At 46.0% G+C, this 20345-nt stretch overlaps 1 protein-coding gene across 2 annotated transcripts in view; it reads left to right on the plus strand.

Moving 5' to 3' along the window:
• The window catches only part of KMT2B (lysine methyltransferase 2B), a 694916-nt gene extending 682496 nt beyond the window's left edge, over window positions 1–12420 (plus strand). For both annotated transcript variants that reach the window (XM_085615911.1, XM_085615910.1), the window contains exons 33-36: window positions 3313–3420; window positions 4080–4163; window positions 8915–9044; window positions 9709–12420. In XM_085615911.1, the coding sequence (XP_085472037.1) occupies window positions 3313–3420; window positions 4080–4163; window positions 8915–9044; window positions 9709–9984 (598 nt within the window). In that variant the 3' untranslated portion in view covers window positions 9985–12420. The remainder of the gene's footprint in view (window positions 1–3312; window positions 3421–4079; window positions 4164–8914; window positions 9045–9708) is intronic.
• The last annotated feature ends 7925 nt before the right edge of the window (window positions 12421–20345 follow it).

Consider the following 20345-nt stretch of genomic DNA (forward strand, 5'->3'; position numbering starts at 1 on the left):
GATATAGACCTCAAAGGTCAAGGAGGATGGGTGATATCTTAATGACACACTGTAAATGGTTTGTTCACCAACACCTGAATCACACCTAACCTAACCCTCGCCAATGTGATTACTTTTAGAAAAACATTTCATCAGAAAGTTCATCGGCTCTAAATGTGAACCCTTATCTGTATATACTATACCAAATTAAGGTATAGTGTGCACAGAGTCCAGTGGATCCCTAAAGGCTGAGGTAAAAGTAGATAATGCCTTACTGTCAAGTTGTGGTAGTGTGGGCGAGCAGTAAGTTTTTATCAAAGAGTAGTATTAAGCATTTATTGTACACACTCAGGCAAGAAATGATAGCACACGCTCAAAGACTGAACTCAGACCAATTGTTTGTATAAAAATACTTCTATTGTTGTATTTTATTTTTAGAACCAAGTAGGACTTGGTACAGGTAAGTAAAATTGTACTTTCACAGACAGGTTGATAACAATATGCAACTGAATGAATTTGACTTTGTTACAGGTTGGTACAAGGCTTAAAAACAGTTGTGATTACTTTTGGATTACTTTGTGATTATTCTTTAAATTACTTTTGCAATAAAACACTGTTACTTAGGTTCCCATACAAACACAACTCAACACTTTTTCATAGGAAAACAGTCAATGCAATCCTATTGAGGAAAATATGGTTATCGGTTTTCAGTTTAGTAAACGGTCGTGAGGGTTGAGTTTCTGGGGTTAGAACAAGGGTTCCCCCAGGGTCAAGGATGCACTCGGAGAGCACCCTCAGCAGCAGCAGGGTGCTGGTTTGGCGTCTGGTGCCCTCTTGTTTCCATAGGAGATCTCCGGTCGGAACAACGACTGCAGGCTCAGGCACAAAGACTTTCTGGAGGCGACTACCAGCTGGAGAGGTAAGTTGGGATGTCGGGGGAGACCTGGACACAGTCGGCTTGGCCACCCAGGGCAGGGGGGCATCGGGTGCAGGGGTGTCTTTAGGCACCCCGGATTTCCTAACCATCTCCGGTCGGGGGTGGGGTGGGGCCTCCAGATAGAGGCTGCAGGTGTCGACGGGAGACTTGAGGTAAGTCGGGGATCACCAGATCCCAGGTCCAATTCGCCAGGGCCCCTCGAACTTGGCCATGGGCGTCTGGTGCAGACTTGCGGATTTGGCCAGAGTCTGGCTCTTGAGCAGGTCCGGTGCTCACAGGAGACAGTCTTTGTAGGGAAGGCAGAGCAGGTCCTTTGGGTTCTGGTGGGTTGCTAGCTGCCGGACGCACTGGGATTCCGCTGGAGCAGGTCGAGGTCAGGACAGGCCGGTATGGCTGGGGTTAAGGCAGTTGATGTACTCCCCTTCTTCCGTCAGCACGGCTCTTTGGTCCTTTTTCCTGCTGGTCTGAGGAGGCTATGTTTGGGGTCGCCCCTAAATACTAAACTAAAGGGCATTTCAGGTAGGTACATGTAGACACCAATGGGTCCCTTCCTTGGGATGGGTACACCCCCTATTATGCCACCCTCCAGTGGGAGGGGGGGTACAAGACTCTCTGGTAGGCTGGGTCCCCCATCTTCAAGATGGCGGTACTAAGAGTTATGCTTCACCCTGCCTCCCCCACCTGAGGGGTAGGGTTGGCAAAGTTGGTACACCTATACTCCTACTTGTTTTTCCTGCTGATTCTACCGCCCAAAGTGGGGATTAGAACCGCTGGGGGCCAGTTGCTGGGAGCAGCAAATGGCTGGGTCGGCTCATAAAGGCGGCAAGCCTTTGAAGCTATCCCTTTGTGAACCCTGCCCATCCTGGGGGAGGAGGCTTGGCACCTCTTTCAAGGATGTGCTTTGTTTTAGGACCCCGAGAGCCGGAGGCTCTCAACCCATGTGTCCAGAAACATATCTGGCAGCTGGCGAGCAGCCACTAGAATAGGTCGTTTTTCAAGGGGCATCTGTAAGATGCCCTCTGAGTGCATTTGGCATTAAATCCCATACTGGCATCAGCGTTGGTTTAATGAGCTGGGAAGTTTGCTACCAAACGTCAGAGGATTCAGTAAAGCCATTATGGTGCGGTGGAGTTCGTAATGACAAACTCCCAGACCATATACTCTTTATGGCTTTTACTACACTTACAATATCTAAGAAGTACTTCGACGCTGTAGGGGTGCAGTGGTCATGCAGCTGTACCCTCACCAGTGGTATAGTGCAACCAGCTAGAGGGGTTCTTACCTATAGCATAGGCAGTGGGTTGTGGGCATGGCACACAAGGATGTGTGCCATGTTGACTCTTCACTTTTCTATGCACTAAAACTGTGTGTATGTCGGTGTGCGTTTCTTAAGGTACAGGACCTCTAAAGGTGACAGTGTGTCCTGCAGCCCTTGGAGGCCTTCCTGGTCAGAGTGCCCTTAGTACATATGGTACCTGTTACAAGAGACTCACGTGGCAAGAGAAGCCAATTGGGGGTACAAATGTACAGTTTTAGGGAGAGAACATAGGCCTTGGGTACCTGGTTAGCTGGAAAACAGGGAACACTTAGTTACGGAGCTTCAACATCAGGCAAAAAGTGGGGGACAACCATGTAAAAAAAGAGGCACTGTCCTGCACAGACTTTTTAGAAATAATTACAGGTCCTACATGCACAACCAGCCTTTTCAGTTAAAAGGTCATATGGTCCATTAACTGGGTCTTACACGCAACAGCAGCATCCTGCTGGGGAATAACCTAGAACATCCGGGAAACAATGACTACCATCTTCACGATTCTTTGACATACTGACATCGTAGCCCTTTTGGAATCCTGTTTCTTTTCACATGTTATTAGGAGCCAGTGCATCCCCTACGCTAGCTAATAGTGTAGTACCAACATCTAAGTTCCACTAGAACCCTCCTCATCACAGAAGTCACGAAGAGCACTGATCTTAAGATTTTCGCTTGGCCAGATAAAAAGAAAAATTACCTAAATCACTAGCTCTGTAGTACTAAATTGATTGCTGCATAGTAGTGTGTCATGGGATGCAGAAAAAAAGAAACTCTGATGTTTCAGGTTACACATTTGAGCTGTCATACCATGCATTAACCTTGGGGGGTGGAGGGGTTTGACCACCCCACCCCACCCAAAGACATGTCTGCACTGGCTCGAATGCTTTAAAAGAATGAAAGACTGCGCTTTTCAGCTTGTTGTCTCTGGACTTTGTGTATGAGAGAGATCAGTGCGATCTAGAGGTCAAGAGGCAGCTCTTTGTTGCAGCCAGTCGATCTCCAAGCTGTGTTTTAAATGATTGACAATTAGGATATTGACTGTTACTCTGTGGGGCCACTCTGACAACACTGTTTGATTTTTTAGGAAATGTACTTTTGATATGTTTAACTTCTTGGCGTCGCAGCACCGGATGCTCCCAGAGAGCTGCACTGTTGATGAAGAGGAGGATGAAGTGCAGCTAAAGTCAACCAGGTAAGGATCACTGAAGTTCTCACAGAGCTGGGAATGTAGCTGCACACTCCAGCTAGAGTGGGCGCCTTACTCTTGCGTCTTGTTCAGTTGGAAATTTTACTTCAAGTTACCAGTTTATGGTACATACAGTTTGGCTCTTTACCATTTTGTTTTCTTTAACATGTTCTGCCAGGGTTTAGATCCATCTAATTAGGACACTGGTTGTTAGTCACTTAGTTGTTCACGATTTTGGATTAACATAGCCAATATAACCACCTCCTCTCTATATCCGGTTTTGCATTTTCCTTTCTTTCACTTGGGTTCTGTGAAGCTTTCTTAGTCGTTAGTCTTCCGTATTTAGTTCTCTCTATACATAGGATGGCTCGTGAGTGTGTCTTTCTCTGTCTGTCAACGTTAGCCTGTTTTATCAACAGCATGTCTCCTAATACTCTCCTTTCTGATCTCATTAGTTCTTTCCTGATTGCATCTGAATATATAGTTACAAGTAGCCTTTAATTATCTTCCACTGAAGAGAAACCTCCCGTAAAGATGACATCCTTTGCAGGATCAAGCAGTGCAGACTCTTGTTAGGATTCAATATACGGGGTCTTTGGTGCATTGTTGATTCTGTATTCACAGTATTTGTTTTGGTCTCTTATCTGGTTTTGTTGTGTTTCTAGACGTGCCACCAGCCTGGAGCTTCCTATGGCCATGCGTTTCCGGCACTTGAAAAGAACATCCAAGGAAGCAGTGGGTGTGTACAGGTGAGTTATGGTAGTGTTAATTTGGCGACTGTTTAAGGGTTATGCCTCTCCGTTCTCCAGGTAATTCTTCTGTACAGGTGAATCTTCGCCAAAGTGATGGATCCTCAGTTTGCACATATCTGTTATTTATTACAGGTCTAGGATGATGGAATTGTTCGCAGGCTTTTTAATGGCCAGAAGGATGAGTGACACATTGTAAAGTCTACTTCTCTTCACATCAGAATTCACCACTCCCAAATATTTCCTCTGAAAGATAATTTAATATTTCTGATTGATACTTTAAACAGCAGATTCCTCACTTTGGAATATCCAGGTGCTAGACTGGATGTGGAGTGCTCCTGCATGTCAATAGATGGCATTGCACGGCTTCATGTTGCCCTAGAAGTGATTCAGTAGAGCCGCATCTAAGCATCATCCTTGCATACTGACGGCAGTTTGTCTGCACATTCCAGCGCTGATCCGACCTTGATCTTGTTGATCTTCCTTGGACTCCTTAAATTCTTGAACCATCTGCTAGCGGTCATTGGCCTCACCATAAACTACATGATTAAAGTTACAACTGTAGGAAGTAACATCGATCACAGACCCACACAAGGTGTGCCGAGCCCCGGACACGACTCAGTTGTGTGATAAATGTTCCCTAATGCACCTGAAGGTTTTAAAAACCAGAGAGCCAAGATGAATGTTGCCAAACAAAAAATTGCAGTCTCCCCACAAATGCCACCCTCACAACTGCTCCACTTCCTGCTCAAAATCCAAAGGCAGTTTGAAATCCAGGCGTAAGCATAAGAAAGCAAGGCACAACTCAACACCATCCCGCCCCGCTCATTCCAAAGAGAAAGGCACAGATGTCAAGAAGTCTCAATCCCTTGAGGTATCCAGCCATTGAACAGATTTCTCAGTTGGTACCAATGTGCCCATTGTTTCCTGGGCAATCAGCGATGCGCTTTTTGCCCTACAAAATTTGAAGGATCTCAAGTCCTTGTGACCCGTTATTGGGCTCCTACCTATTCTAGGACAGACTTCCACTCAGGCCCCAAGGTCCATGCTGGTTCCTGCTACCCTGATAATGGCGCCACAGTTACTGATTGGTTGTCTGGTGCTGACCACATGTCGGACTGACATCTGCTCGATCTCGACCGATTTCAGACTGAGAAATTTTAAAAGCCAGGCAGTTGTTATCCATCCTGACTCTAACCCAGTGCCTTTACCACATCATGTGGAGCAGAGGGTCCATTTTCCTTTTGGTTCCGACTCTGATCTTGTGCCAGAGCAGGGTGATCCTCAAGGACCCATTGGCAAAGTCAGCCTTCCCAGTCAGTGATGCAGTAGACAACCCAGTCATTATGAGGACACAGATGCCGACCTGCCAGACAACATTCAGGCAACAGGGACACCAGTCCTCCAAATCTTCTTCCCCCTACTACAGTTGCCAAAAAACACTTTAGTTTGCTCTCCATGGTGCACACCCAACCACTGGGGTGGGTGAGTGGAATGGGGTTTGGGGGCGGGGGCCCGAAAGGGAGAGGTGACTGGTTCTAGCACTTCCTCCTAGGTTGGAGATCCATCAAGTCCGATAGATGGGTTCTGAAATTGTTCAAACTCCTAACATCGTTGAGGTTTACTTTAAGCAAATCAAAGTCCCACCTTATTGTATTACAGAAAACTAACACCAGCGTGTAGGTGTGGTGCTTATTGCAGCTCCCCTCAGCATTTGATTTACAGGCCCCTGGCACTCTAGTGCACTTTACGAGGGACTTACTAGTAAACGAAATATGCCATTCATGGAAAACCAATCCATAACACAATTTATAACAGGAGCACTTGCACTTTAACACTGAACAGCAGTGAGAAAGTGCACAGAGACATAAAAGCAGCAAAAACAGAGTCAAAACAGGGAGGTCCTAAATCAAAAAGCCTGGGGAAACATGCCAAAAGATGCTATGTTTAGCAGATGGAATGCTTGAATTAACCTCAGCCAGTGGTAATCACCTCCAGGCTGCATTCCAATCCATAGTTATTTTGTACACCATACCACCTCAGTTTGGACCCAGCTATATGCAAATCAATCTTTACCATGCTCCAATAGGAACAGTCCAGACAGAACTGTCAAGCCAGTTTTTGGTTTGGTGCACTTTGCGTTGCCATTAGTTGGACGGGAATGCCCAGACGTGGGCCCTGTGCACACTGTCAATGGAACCAAGCTGTAACTGGCTGATGAGCCCGTAACCAGGGAGAAACCGGTCCTGGATTGCTTGTGTTCCAGTTCAGGGAGGACCCGGCTTGGCAGTTCAGGATGGATTGTTTTTATTGGTGGAGGGTCAAGACTGAATTGCATATAGCTGGGTCCAACATGAGGTGACATGGTGTTCAAAATAAAAATGGATTGCGATGCCCCAGAAAATTACCAGAGGGTGACATTCATTCAAGCGTTCCATCCATCGTTTTTTGTACTTTATACACCTTTAAAGATAAGCTTGCTATAATGCAGCTAGAGTAAGGAGCACTGGGGTGGTTATATGTGTGAACACATGCACATGTGTGCAGACTGTGTGATACTATGTTTGAGAGACTACAGTTGTGTGCAGCCTGGTAGCTGAACATGTGTAACCTGCCTGTGGCAGTTTTAAACTGTAAATTTAACCTGTCAGAATAACTCCTTTTGACAGAGCTAAACCTTTCTTTTAAATATTAGGGCACCCATATGTAGCCCCATCGCCCATAAAGGCAGGGTGAATGATATTTAAAAGATGGACAGGTAGAAATTAATGTTGAACATGCCCTTGCAGTGAAATATCCCCCAAAAGCAATTTTCACTGCAGCAAGGCTGGCTGCTGCCAAAGTGAATCATTGGGCTGCATTGTTACATTTATTAAATGTTAAATTCGGATTGGTAGCAGCTAGAGTAAAACTCTGTCCACTCATTTTAATTGTAATTAAAAATTCTATTTAATGGTAAAGTTGAATTTTAAATTAGTTTGTAAATGCCTCTTGTAAAAATGTGTCCTTTCCCTTTGTAAGGTTTCTGGAGCCTTTATGTGAGGGGCCAGATGCCTGGGCCGGAGATGGCTTTTCCACTAGGAAATGTGTGTTGGGGCCAGACAGTTGACCAAGGGGCGTGGGTGTCGAGAGGAGTGGGTCCTCCTAAGAGAATGGTCGGGAAGAGATTGACCTTGCCATTTCCTGTTTACACTTTAAAGGGATCTGCCACAATACACAGAAAAGAACCGGACACCAGCCGTGCCCCTGCTTTGATTGCACTAGCCACGCTGGAGCCCACTGGAAGAAACCGCTGTTATATTAGTCACTGCTTTGGGGTTGGGAGCACCCCATACTTTCACATAAAGACTTGTTTTCTATATTCCTCTCTCCAGTGTTGACCCCCTTAACAAGTGATTTTGAAAATGACCCCCAAGTCTCCTGGGCCATTGAATTTACGGGAGGTTTGCATACTTTATATAGCATGAATAGCTGGGGCTTTTCTTTAAAGCTTGGGAGTACAGGCACCCCTATGTGTTGGTTCTATGGCTATATCTTATTTGGCCTGAAAAGTGTAAATAAAAACTCTGATACATGTTATATTGCTTTTTAATGCTTTGGTTTAAAGTATGTTGCCAACAGTGATTTTTGGTAAACATTGCTTAGGATGGTGATGCTTAACATGTGATTATTGGTCTGATAGTGTGATGACCCTCTTGACAAAGCCAATAGGCTTGCCTTATATTTTAATGTGGTGATCCCTTGACACAGCCAGTAGGCTTGCTTTATATACTGATGTGGTGACTCCTGACAAAGCTGAAAGGCCTCCTTTATTTAAATTGACACCCCCTATATTGTGGTGATCTGTCTGGGATAGGTGTGGATTGTGAGGATCTTGACCCATTAGGGCTCAAAATGTGATTTTAGAATGCCACCAAAGGTATTTCCCATCTACCTTATGTTTGTAAATTAATGCCTAGTATTGAAGGGCTTGTGTGTGAAATATATGTAAATTGATACTTGTATAGCGCACTACTCACCCGCAAGGGTCTCAAGGCGCTTGTACGAATACCGCTGTGGAACCCATCCTGGCTTTCCCTGTGAGGCGTCCACTCCTGGGCACCCCCAAGGTGGAGGCCAGGCATCCTTAGCGTTGTGGGGGCCGTTGTGGAGATTAAGCAAGCTATTGCCCAGAGTTGCAGAGTGGGACACAATGATTGGAATGGCACCGAGGCGAGAATTGTCAGGTCCGTGGAATTTTTTGAGCCCAAGACCCGCCAAGGCGGGGAATTGAACCCTGGTCCCGGGCTAGACCTCTGCATCAGGGTCTGCCACTCTAATCATTGAGCCACACTTCTCCACAAATATATGTGTTCCGTTTTCAAAGAAAAAACCCTGACTTAACAAACTTTTGAGTGTTATTGCAGGGCAGCGAATGGCCATTACTTGCGATCACCTCCCCTTAGTTTAGGCCTTGGGCTGCTATTCTTCGGTACCCTGAGAGTCATTTGCTACAATGGGGAACTTGGTTCCAAGTGAGGGGATTACTGTGGACCAATTACTTCTGCAATCTTTGCATCCAGCACACTGTATAACTCAATTTGTTACAGATCTGAAATGAGATAAGCACTTTGTCATAACTTAACTAGGTCTTCCTTGGGCTTCATCTAGGTGCTGAATATTTGTTCCAAATTCACTCAGTTGAAATTTATTTTCTGTCTATGCTGCTTCCTTCTCTGCATATTCTTATCAAACATGCTGTGTTCTTGCAGATCCGCAATCCATGGGCGTGGCCTTTTCTGCAAACGCAATATTGATGCAGGAGAGATGGTGATAGAATATTCTGGCATTGTGATTCGCTCTGTGCTGACAGACAAGCGAGAGAAATTCTACGACGGCAAGGTATGTTTAGAGCAGCATTGGTCCCAAAATATCTTTACAAAAACCTTGTGTGTGTGTGTGTTGAGAAACAGCAGCTCCATTGCCTCGTAAGCCTCGTGGTCTTTGTGCTGAGGATGAAACAGACAACATGCCAACTGCAAGAAAAAACATTTGTCACATGTCTTGAAAGTCCACCAAATTTAATTTTAAAAACTGATTGTGGTACATTACTCCATGTAATGTTCATGGGTCTATTTTGCCTTCTAGTAGGAGTGACACCAACTGTGTGGGGATGGGTAGGTGTGGTGGTAAAGGTTGTGCGCTGGGGTCTGGTGTTGGATGTGGAGAAGTGTGCAGGTGGAGTTTATGTGCACAAACACGTGTTTTTGTTCCTACTAACAGCACAGTCGGTAGCATGTTTGATGTCACACACAAGGACAGTCAAATAATTGACCTTTTCTTGGGTTGGCATAAACTGTCTTCGAGAGTGGGGACTTTGAGCAGTGAGTAAGAAACGGCGGAAAGACCCCTCTCATTTACTTTAAAAAAAATAATTTAAAAAACATTGTTTTTTCACATCATTTTTGTATCCCGCTTCTGCGTCCTTCCTCAGAAATTCATGTTAGCAGCATTTTAAATTATCTATAGTCTGTGCCTGTTTTAAATGTTTTTTATTTGTCTCTAGGGAATTGGCTGTTACATGTTCCGTATTGATGACTTTGATGTAGTGGATGCTACCATGCATGGCAATGCAGCACGGTTCATCAACCACTCCTGTGAACCAAACTGCTACTCCCGAGTCATCCATGTGGAGGGACAGAAGCACATAGTCATCTTTGCCCTGCGCAAGATCTATCGTGGGGAAGAACTGACTTATGACTACAAGTTCCCCATCGAGGACCCCAGCAACAAGCTGCCGTGCAACTGTGGAGCCAAAAAATGTAGACGCTTTCTGAACTGATATCTGTGCGGGAGGTGAGCAGGAATCTCCTCCTAAGCTGCAACTCCAGTACCATTGCAAGCCTCAGACTACACTGAAGTGTCTTCCTAGGCAGCATTCTGGAAGCAAAGCTCCAGCGCCCTCGCAAGCAGCACTTTGGAGGCCACATTAACGCCAGTGCAAGAAGCACCTCGGAGACTTGGTTAGATTCTCATTGTCGCCCATGCTTTGAGGATTGATTTGGCATGCTGTGAGTGTCTGAGATAGGTCTGGTATCAACCACACATCTCCAAGGCACGACTTCAGCATAGTCGCAAAGAGCAACTCAGCTGAGATTCCATCAGCACTTTGGAGCCTGGTGTAAGAATGTTGGTCTCATGCCAGACTTGTGCATTTGCAATTCATCAAACTCCTTGAAGGCGCAATCCACTTCCATCACAAACAGCGCATTGGAAAGAGATTGCCAGCACCATCTATTTTCATTTAACTCCGCACTTCTGTGAAGAGGTTTCAGTACTTTTGGTGCATGAATCTATCGCCATCAGACAAAAAGAATATTCCGTTGCCTCACATATGTGAATCAGCACTTCTGTAGCAGGCACTTGAGATTCCAGTAGCTTGGATGCCTGTACAGTTACATTTCAAGCAACACACTGGCACTCAGAGCTAAGTCTCAGAATGTCTTCCCTGGTTCAGAACCCAGGTAACTGGAATTGTTTGCAAGAAACTAGTCATCTTTCCTAGTTGTGCACTCTGCTTTATCTTTTCCCTTTCATTCCCTTGTCTTCATTCACACAATGTCTTCTGATTGTGCTGAACCTTTGGTTTACTATTGCTCTTTTTAATATTTTCCATTTTTGGCAAGCAGGCATGATCTCTTGCTCTTCTTCGTTTGTGAGATATATCTTCTTGGTGGATCTTCTCACCAGCACAAGCTGTTTCCATGTTCCTTAATATACTCGCTCATTGACCTTTTCTTATCACAGTCTGTGGCTCTGAGGATATGGTTCCTCTTTCACTTTGTTTGATGTTGCTCATGCAGATCCAAGGTTTGTGTTTTTATTTGTTGCAGGAAGGCTTTCTATCCCAATGTCTTTGGGCCTGCTAATCATTGGTGATGAAGGTTACCTTGCCCTCCATATATGTAGCACTAAGGTTCTCATTCCAGCAAGTCTGTCACTGAGAGTCCTCTTTAAAATCTGTTGCACCCCATCTGTGCTTAAATAGGTCTACTACCTCTCCTGTATTCTGCTTAATTGTTTTCAGTGGTGCTCAGTTTGTTTGCCTCAGATCTCTGGCTCTTTTTCTTAGAGATTGGACCACTGATTATCTAGGCTGGGTTAAATCTGAACTGGTCTTGTGTATGCTGAAACACGTTTGTTGATGACCGAGGACAGATTGCTATGGTATCGACCTAATTGGGCCCAAACAGGCTAATCAAAACTGTACTGCGAACTGGGCAATGTAGGCTTCTGAGCGGAAGCTGGCCATGAGAGGCAGCTATCCCATAGCCTACCTTATTGTGATCTCTTTCATAAGTGAAATAAAAGTCTGAGGTGTCTCATCCGGATGCACTCCAAAACCCCTAACTCCAGGAGTGAACAGTTGCACACCTACTAGCCTTTTCCAAGCAATTCCTGAGAACCGTACAAATATACTGCAGTATCATTGTGAAACAAGTACGTCTAAGCTGTATCTTGCTTCTAAATCTCCCTTTCTCAATGACACACAGGTTGTGTACTTGTGAGTTTTTCTTCTCAATATTCTGCGATCATGCATTTTTTCTCCAGTCAATGGATATTGCTGCTTTCCATTTACACCTTTTAGCTGCTCCTTCTGCTCTTTGCACCCCAACCCTAGGGCTTTGAGACAATCTAACACTGAAGCACCATTTTGTTAAAGGACATATGTTAGTGTTTTGGGGGGTATGGTGGGGTGGCTGAGTTTGCATCCTCTTAATGGAGGATGGTGCTGGATTTAGGAAAGGCACCTCAAGCCTTTCCTCTTTCCCCTTTTGATGAGCAACTTAGGTAGATGGTGAAAGTGTTTGGTAGAGGTATCCTCTCGTCTCCATTACCTGAACTCCATGTTGTACTTTGCAGTGCATCGTACCAAAAGGGCCACACTCTCTCCATCCCCTTGACTGGTGCTCTAGAACCTAATAAGCCTTTGTGTGTTCCCAGAATCAAGAAAATGGCCTCCAAAAAAGGGGACATCATCACCACATATTTTATCCTTTTTTTTGTATATTATTTTCTAAATTTGACGTATTTCTCAGCTATAACTGTGTTTGAAAATACTAAACGGAAGAGGACAGCTGTAAATATTTGTACAAACATTTCTAAGCCAGTTTATTTCCTATGCACTTTTCTATTTAAAGAATCCGAGAATAAAAGATGTTGAGATGTTTTGACCTTGTTCGTATAATTTTAAATAAAGCGAATTTTGACAAAAGAATGAAGATAGTCTTGCAAGTGTTTCGTAATGGCAGGTCCCCTGGTTCTCATGTAGCAGCTGTTCCTGTGCTCCTTTGTGCATGCTTCATGCTATTTGTACTTTGTCCTTCTCTGTAATGCCTTTCTGAGAGTGGCCTGTGCTGGCAACGCTTAAAACAACTAGGATAGTGATATCCTTGCAGATATTAGAACTTCTTGATCATAGGGTCACTTGCTGCTTATGTGTAAAAGTAGGACATACTGGTAACTCTGAATAACAAACTTTTTTTTTTAAACATTAAGTAAACATCCATCAGTGAATACATTGCACAATGCACATTAAGTGATATGTGGAAAAGACTAAAATGCGTTCCTAACCTACACAATTTGCATTAAACATTCACCCGGAATACAGTCACCCTTCATTTAAAATTTGATAGAATTTATCCCTATTTAAGAACATATTGACCTAGGAGAACAGCTGTCATCGTTGGATGTTGGTGACATACCCACGAGGCCTGTCACTGGTGCTACGGCTCCAAACACAACTGTGTTGTGTGACTCCTGCAGAATGTTGACTGGCAAGACCACCCATGACCGCTAAGGCATTCTGGCTGTTGCCGAACTCCGCCTTAGCAAGAAATCAAAGAAGACACGTTGCCAGTCAAGGACACAGCCTCACTTGCTCTCCTGAGGCCAATCTTGCTACTGATCATCTTTGAGGACATCTTAAAAGTCACGGAGTTCAAGTAAGTCCACAAAATCCAAGAAACAAGTGGTCCAATCATGGGTCTGCATCGTCTCTCCAGTCTTGGCATCCCCACTGCTCCAGTTCATGCGATGCCCTAGGTACTTCCAGGTTGCGGAGTCGTTTCATGATTTCAGAATTGATTCTGACATTGCTCTAAATGTGGCCCAGGCCTTTGGCGATGCTACAACTGCTCCATAAGGTCAGGTTGTACGTGGCCAAGATCTTTGGTACCCCACTGGATCCCTCTGGAGTCCTTTCGGGTCCTAAGGATCCGAGGTGGCCTCCAGTTGGGCTACCGTCGGCGGATCCATCCCCAAAGCATACTGTCACTAAACCACACTGAGGCCAACTACATCAACTAGCTTGGCTCCACCAACTACAAACCTGATGCACTGCCTGGTGCCGCAACAGATGCCACCGGTCCTAGCCTCATATGCAAAAGAAACAATATAAATATTAACAATAAAAAGCCTCAACACCAGCACTGATACCGAAAGCAGAGCCAATCGTTTTGTTGGACTTGGAGACCATCTACCTCTTCCTAGGTCGCAGTCGCTATGCTCCTATGCCCATTTAGATCCAGAAGTATGATGGTGATGAAGATCCCCCTCCTTATACCATGGACTTACAGGATGCCAGTGGTCTAGATGCCTCCACAGATATTGGTCTTTTCCCTTCCAATCCTGCTGTGGCAACTGAGAAATCCGTCTCCTTCGCCACTGTGATGAGGAAAGTGGCAGACATGCTGGACCTCATGCCTCTTCAGAGAGCCTGGGGTGCAAGTACCCACTGCTTGCCTCCACCTCTGACCACCCAGTCAGACACATGCATTGAGGCATTCGCTAAGGTTCTGTTCTACTTTGCTAGTCTTGCCCTCAGGTCAATCAATACCAGTTGCTTCCTGGGGAGGTAGTCACACATGTTTTGGGACAAAGTGGCAAACATCTTGCCAGCTGTCCCAGAGGACTTCTGTCCAACACCACAACATTAGAAGATGGCTAGGACTTGGAAAAGTACTCCATTCACTGGATCTCTGACACTACTTCCTGTCTGAGTAGTACAGTTGGTACCAGTGTGTTGCTGACGTGCCATTCATGGATTCACTTCACTGGGTTCTACGGTGATGTGCAGCTATCCTTAATAGATATGTCCTTTGATCGCTCTCACCACTTTCAAGCAAAGGTAGATTGTGAGAAAGTGCCATCTTTCTTGCATGGTATGCCCCCACTTTTTGCTGAATGTACTTTGACTGAGTGTGCCCTGGGCTCCTGCCAATCAGGTGCCCAGGGCCTATGTTCCTTCCCTAAACCAAAACCTCCAACCCAAATTGGCAAACCCTAGCCACATATCAGCCCCTGGTAAATGGTACCCTAGGTACCCAGGGCCTTGTGACCAGGGAAGGCCTCTAAGGGCTGCAGCACTCATTGTGCCACCCTTAGAGGCCCTGTACCCTAACACACACACCCTGCCCAGCAGGTTGAGTGTCTGGATACAAGACAAAACAGAGTCGAAATGGCACACATCCCTGTGTGCCATGCCCACAAACTACACTGCCCTGGCATACATCAGCCACCCCTCTAGCTGGGTGCCCTATACCAGTGGTGTGGGCACAGGAGCATGAGCCCTGTGCCCCTACAGTACCCAGGTCCATTCCTGGGCCCTGTAAGTGCAGTGCTGCCATTTAAGAGTACATGGTGCTGGGAGCTTGTCAAACACGAACTCCACAGCACCATAATGGCAACACTGAAGACTGAGAAGTTTGCTATCAAACTGCTCAGCACATTAAACCCACACTGATGCCAGTGTGGGATTTAATGTACCAAGCACCACAGAGGGCATCTTAGAGAGGCCCCCTGAAACCTAACCTACAATCCACGTCTGGTCTGAGAGGCTGCCTAGGCTGCCACACAGCAGACATGTTGCTGGACCCCTGGGTAGGAGAGCCCCTGCTCTCCTGGGCCTTCACCAATACACATCCTGGGCGAGGTGCTAGGTCTCCTCCCCCAGGATGGACGGGGGTAGCTTCAAAGGCATGCGCCTCTGTGAGCTTTGCCAGGCCACTGGCAGCCCCCACTCTGGCAGGAAGCCCAGCCGGAAACCCCAAATAAGGACGGGGGATGTGCCAGCCTGCCAACCCCACCCCTCAGGTGGGGGAGGCGAGGTGAAGCACATCCCCGGGCGCTCGGCATCTTGAAGATGGGAGGCCCTACCCAATCAGGAATAGGCTACTGCCCCCTTCCCACAGGAGAGTGGCAGAATAGGGGGTGTACCCACCCCAAGACAGGGACCACGAGTCCGGCACCCAAGGACTTCCCTCGACGCTCCTGATGATGACGCCTGCAGCCTCAGAACCAGGTACCCCCCCCCCCCCCACAACCGCGATCAACAGAGGATAAGATTTCCCGACACCAAAAGGCACCACTGCACCGGCGCCCTGTGGCCCCCTGTGCCCAACTCCTGGGTACCTACCTATCCTCCAACTTACCTCTCGAAGTAGTGGTGGCACCTGAAGAATCTTCGTCCCCGAGCTTGCAGTCTTTTTCCAAACGGAGCTCTCCCATTGAAATCAATTGAGCGCCCGAAGGCTCAAAAGCACCCTGCACCCAGCCGCCTAAGTGGCCCTGGCAGTGTAACCTTTGCACCTATCTACTTACCCATTTGCCCTGAGCAAGTGACCAGGAGCCCAGCTCCCACAGCCGCGTGGCCTGCTAGTCAGCAGCCACCAACCAAGGCCCCCCTGCCTCCCGTAGGATAACATTGGGCCTAACTCTCTCTGCACCCGGCTGCCCCTGTGCTGCTGAGGGTGAAAAAACTGTACCTACCTGACCCTGGGAGACCCCTGAGTCTATGACCAGAACCTTAACTTTGCCAGTCGAGTACTTACCTTAAAGCCGATAACTCAATTTTCTCCATACAGTAACATTGACTGGTTTCTTCTGAAATTTCTTCTGTGTGGAGTTTTCAAAACTTAAAATATTCACCAAAAATCAGCCGAGTAACGAAAACAAAAATACTCACCTGCTATTAGGTGAGCTCCCAGTGCTGGATCTTGGTGCCCAGCACTGACCCTGAAAAATATTCACAACCGTACTTACCAGTAACCCAATTTTCTTCCATAGGAAACCATTGACTGTTTTTCTGTGAAATTTCTTCTAAGTGTCGATTTCTGCAAACTTTAAATATTCTTTAAAAATCGTATAAATTGTAAAAACGTAATTACTTACCTGTTTTGGATAAAGGTCCCAGTACTGAGTCTAGGCACCCAGTACTGGATTAAAAGAACATACTCTACCTGCAACTTGAATTTTCTTCCATATGGTATCATGAAATTTCTTCTGTCAACTTTTAAAATAGCAAAATATTACTTAAAAATCGTAGTAGTGACTAAGTCGACTTTTATCACTTGTTTCTAAGTACAGTCCCAGGACTGAATCTAGGATCCAGTCCCGGAATCACAAAAGTAATCCTGAAAGTTATCTATTGCAAATAACTTGAAACTTCCATTGAACTCAATGCATTATTGTGTTTAAAATTGTGTTGCCTATTGCAACAACTTGTAACTTTCTACAAAAGCCAATTGCATATTGCAAAAGTATTTATATAAAGCATCTCATTCTGAGAAAGTATATTTTAATACCTATTGTTGGTTCTAAAATAAAACAGACTTATATTTTTTATATAAACCATTGGCCTAGAGTTCAGATATTGAGTGTGTGAAACCATTTGCTGACTGAGTGTGTACAACAAATGCTTTACACTGTCCTCTGATACTGCCTTACTGCTCGACCAAGCTACCACTTTAGAGAGTAAGGTTATATCTAACTTTAGCCTCTGCCAAACCTCTGGGGGCTGTGGACTCTGTACACACTGTACCTATTGGGGAACAGTATATACAGAGCCACTTTCTCACACAGATTGGCCTTGGAAAGGGTTAAAATAAAAAGCAACGGCACAGCACACTGTCTTGATTTCTGCCTGTTCTGCAGTCCCCCAGAAATGTTCCCCCTTTCAAAACATTTACTGGGAAACGCAACATCAACACACATCTCCACAACAAGCCTTCCAGTCCATTAAAGGTAGAGGCAAGGGATCAGGCCAAATTACCCAAGCCCCAGCTCCCCTCCGACAGCTGCCGCAAATCCACCCTAGGCAGCGCCTTATCAGCCAGTGGGAGGACGTGACACCTTCTACCTTACAAAGTGGAGGAGCATCACATTCGACATATGGGTGTTACTGATCTTGGAACATGGTTACTCCCCACCTTTCCTGTCACACCCCCTAGATGTGCCAACTATACCGCAACACTATCGGAGGACCACTTGTCCATAATCTGTGGAGAAATTCGGGCTCTCTTGGTCAAGGGAGCAATAGAGATGGTGCAGGAAACCTAGATCAGGACTGATTGTTGCTCCTGTTACTTTCTAGTACTAAAGAAGGAAGGAGGCCTTCACCCCATCCTAGATCTTTGCCCTCTGATGTTCTTCCTCCGGAAGGACAAGTTCTAAATGCTCACCCTGGCCCGCGTTCTGTCTGCCCTGAATCCAGAAGACTGGATGGTGGTGTTGGATTTGCAGGGTACCTACTTTGATATTCCTGTCCTTCAATCCCACAGGTGCTGCCTGTGGTTGCAGGTAGTGTAGGACGCTGGCTCTGTATGTACTATACCAAAGTAAGGTGCACAGTGGAACCCCAAAGGTAGGCAGAGGTAAAAGTAGATAATACCTTACTCACTATTTGTGGCAGTGTGGGCGAGCAGTATGGCTCTATCACAGAGTAGTGTTACACATTTGTTGTACACACAAGAATTGAAATCGGACCAATTTTTTGTATTAAAAAAGTATTATTTAGTTGTATTTTGTTTTCTAGAACCAAGCCAGTCCTGGTACGAGTAAGTGTAATAATACTTTGAAATAATAATGCAGTTAAATAAAGTTTGAATTAAGTTGAATGTAATTGGTTACAGGTAAGTCACTTGTTCATAAAACAGTTGGGATTACTTTTTATTTACTACTGAGATTACTTTGTATGTTACTTTTCAGATTACTTTTTAAGTTCCTTTTTCTTCTCAGTGTGATATGCTTACATCTCACACTGGGACATTTCCTAGAGAAAGGGTAAGTAAATCAGTTTTTGTACATATGCAGTTTCTTAAGGTTTCGTACAAACCAACTCCACACTTACAATTTTCACAAGAAAGCAGCCAATGAGGTCCTATGGGAGAAAACATCGGTTTAACGGTAAGTACTGAGGTTTGGGAGTTGGTTTTCTGCGGCTCGAACCAGAGTTCCCCCCCAGGGTCAAGGCACTAGGGCAGCCAGGTGCAGAGTACTGAGGCCCAATGTTATCCAATAGGGGTTAGGGGGCCTCCGATTGGTGGCCACAAGGATGTGTGAGCAAAGCTCCTGGACTTAGGCTCAGGGCAAAGGGAGATCCTATTATGCCATCCTCGCGTGGGAGGGGGCATAGGCCTCACTATGGTTGGCTGGGTCCCCCCTCTTTAAGATGGTCGGGACTGAGAGTTGTGCTTCACCTTGCCTCCCCCACCTGAGGGGTGGGGTTGGCAAAGGTGGGCACACCTCTCCTCCTAACTTGGTTTTCCCACCGATTCTCCTGCCCAAAGTGGGGGTCAGAACTGGTGGGGGCCAGTTGCTGGGAGCAGCAAATGGCTGGGGTATGCGCACAAAGGCGGCAAGTCTTTGAAGCTTCCACTTCGTTGACCCTACCCATCCTGGAGGAAGAGTCTTGGCACTTCGTCCCAGGATGTGCTTTGTTTCAGGACCCTGAGATCCAGGGGTCCAGAAACATGTCTGGTGGTGGCAACTGGCGAGCAGGACACTAGGTAGGTCATTTTTCAGGGGGCATCTCTAAGATGCCATCTGAGTAAATTTTTCATTAAATCTCACACTGGCATTCGTGTGGGTTTAATGTGCTGAGAAGTTTGATACCAAACTTCCCAGTTTTCAGTAATGCCATCATAGTGATGTGGACTTCATAATGACAAACTCTCAGACCATATACTCTTGATGGCATTACTGAACTTACAATGTCTAAGAATGGACTTAGACTCTGTAGGGGTGTAGGGCTCATGAACCTGTAACCTCACCACTGGTATAGTGCACCCAGCAAGAGGGATGGCCTATGCCAGGGTAGTGGGTTGTAGGCATGGCACACAGGGATTTGTGCCTAGTCGACTCTTCACTTTACTCTGCCCCAAAACACGCAGCCTGCAAAGGCCTCTAAGAGTGGCACAATAATTGCTGCAGTCCTTCGAGGTCTTCCTTGGTCACAGTGCCCTTGGTACCTATGGTACCGGTCACAAGGTTATGTTATAAAGTTTTTGTACAGCGCCTATCACCGCCGGTCTCTACGCGCTTTAACAGAAAGAACACAACATACTGTCATCCCGGAACCCTCTGCCATCTCTGATTACGCCGGTAATATTGCCTTTTTAAATAGGTACGTCTTGAGTTTCTTCCTGAAGGAAAGTAGCTGTGAATCTTCCTTCAGACTGGCCGGTAGCTCATTCCAGAGTTTCGGAAGAATCACCGAAAAGGCACTGCCTCCTTTAGTTTTTAGTTTAAATCTGAGTTGAGTCAGATTGGAGGCCTGACCTGAGCGCAAGGTTCTGCCGGGAACATACCTCCTCAGGCGCTGCTTAATGTACTCTGGGGCTTTGCCAGAGTGCAAGGGACTTACATGTGGCCAGAGTGGCCAATTGGGTTTTGCAACAGTACAGTTTAGGGAAAGAGTGAAGGCCCTGGGTACCTTGTTGGCAGGAACCTTGGGCACACTCAGTCAAAGTGCATCAACTTTAGTCAAAATGTGAGGGCAACCATGCAAAAAGGGGCACTTTCCTAAAGGTAGGTCAAGAGCATTTTCAGTTTTCAGTGCTCCCCTTTCGCCTTAATAGTGTACCTCGGGTGTTCACAAAGGTGATAGTCGCAGCTCCTCTGTGGAGGTTGTGAATACCAGTCATCCAAAACCTTGACGACTAGCTATTGAAGGCGCGGTTAAGTCACTTGTCGGCCGACCTCTTGACATCTTTGAGCTTTTCCATCAATGTGCCAAAGTCACACCTGACTCCTTCAAAAGCGCTTCCCTTCATCAGAACTATCCTGGAAACTGTGCTTTTTGAAGCCTTCCCTCCACCTCAACGAGTCCAGGGTATTTGGTCTCTGATCGCTACGTTTCCACCC

The sequence above is a fragment of the Triturus cristatus genome, chromosome 7 (genome assembly GCF_964204655.1).
Source record: "Triturus cristatus chromosome 7, aTriCri1.1, whole genome shotgun sequence".
NCBI lineage: Eukaryota > Metazoa > Chordata > Amphibia > Caudata > Salamandridae > Triturus > Triturus cristatus.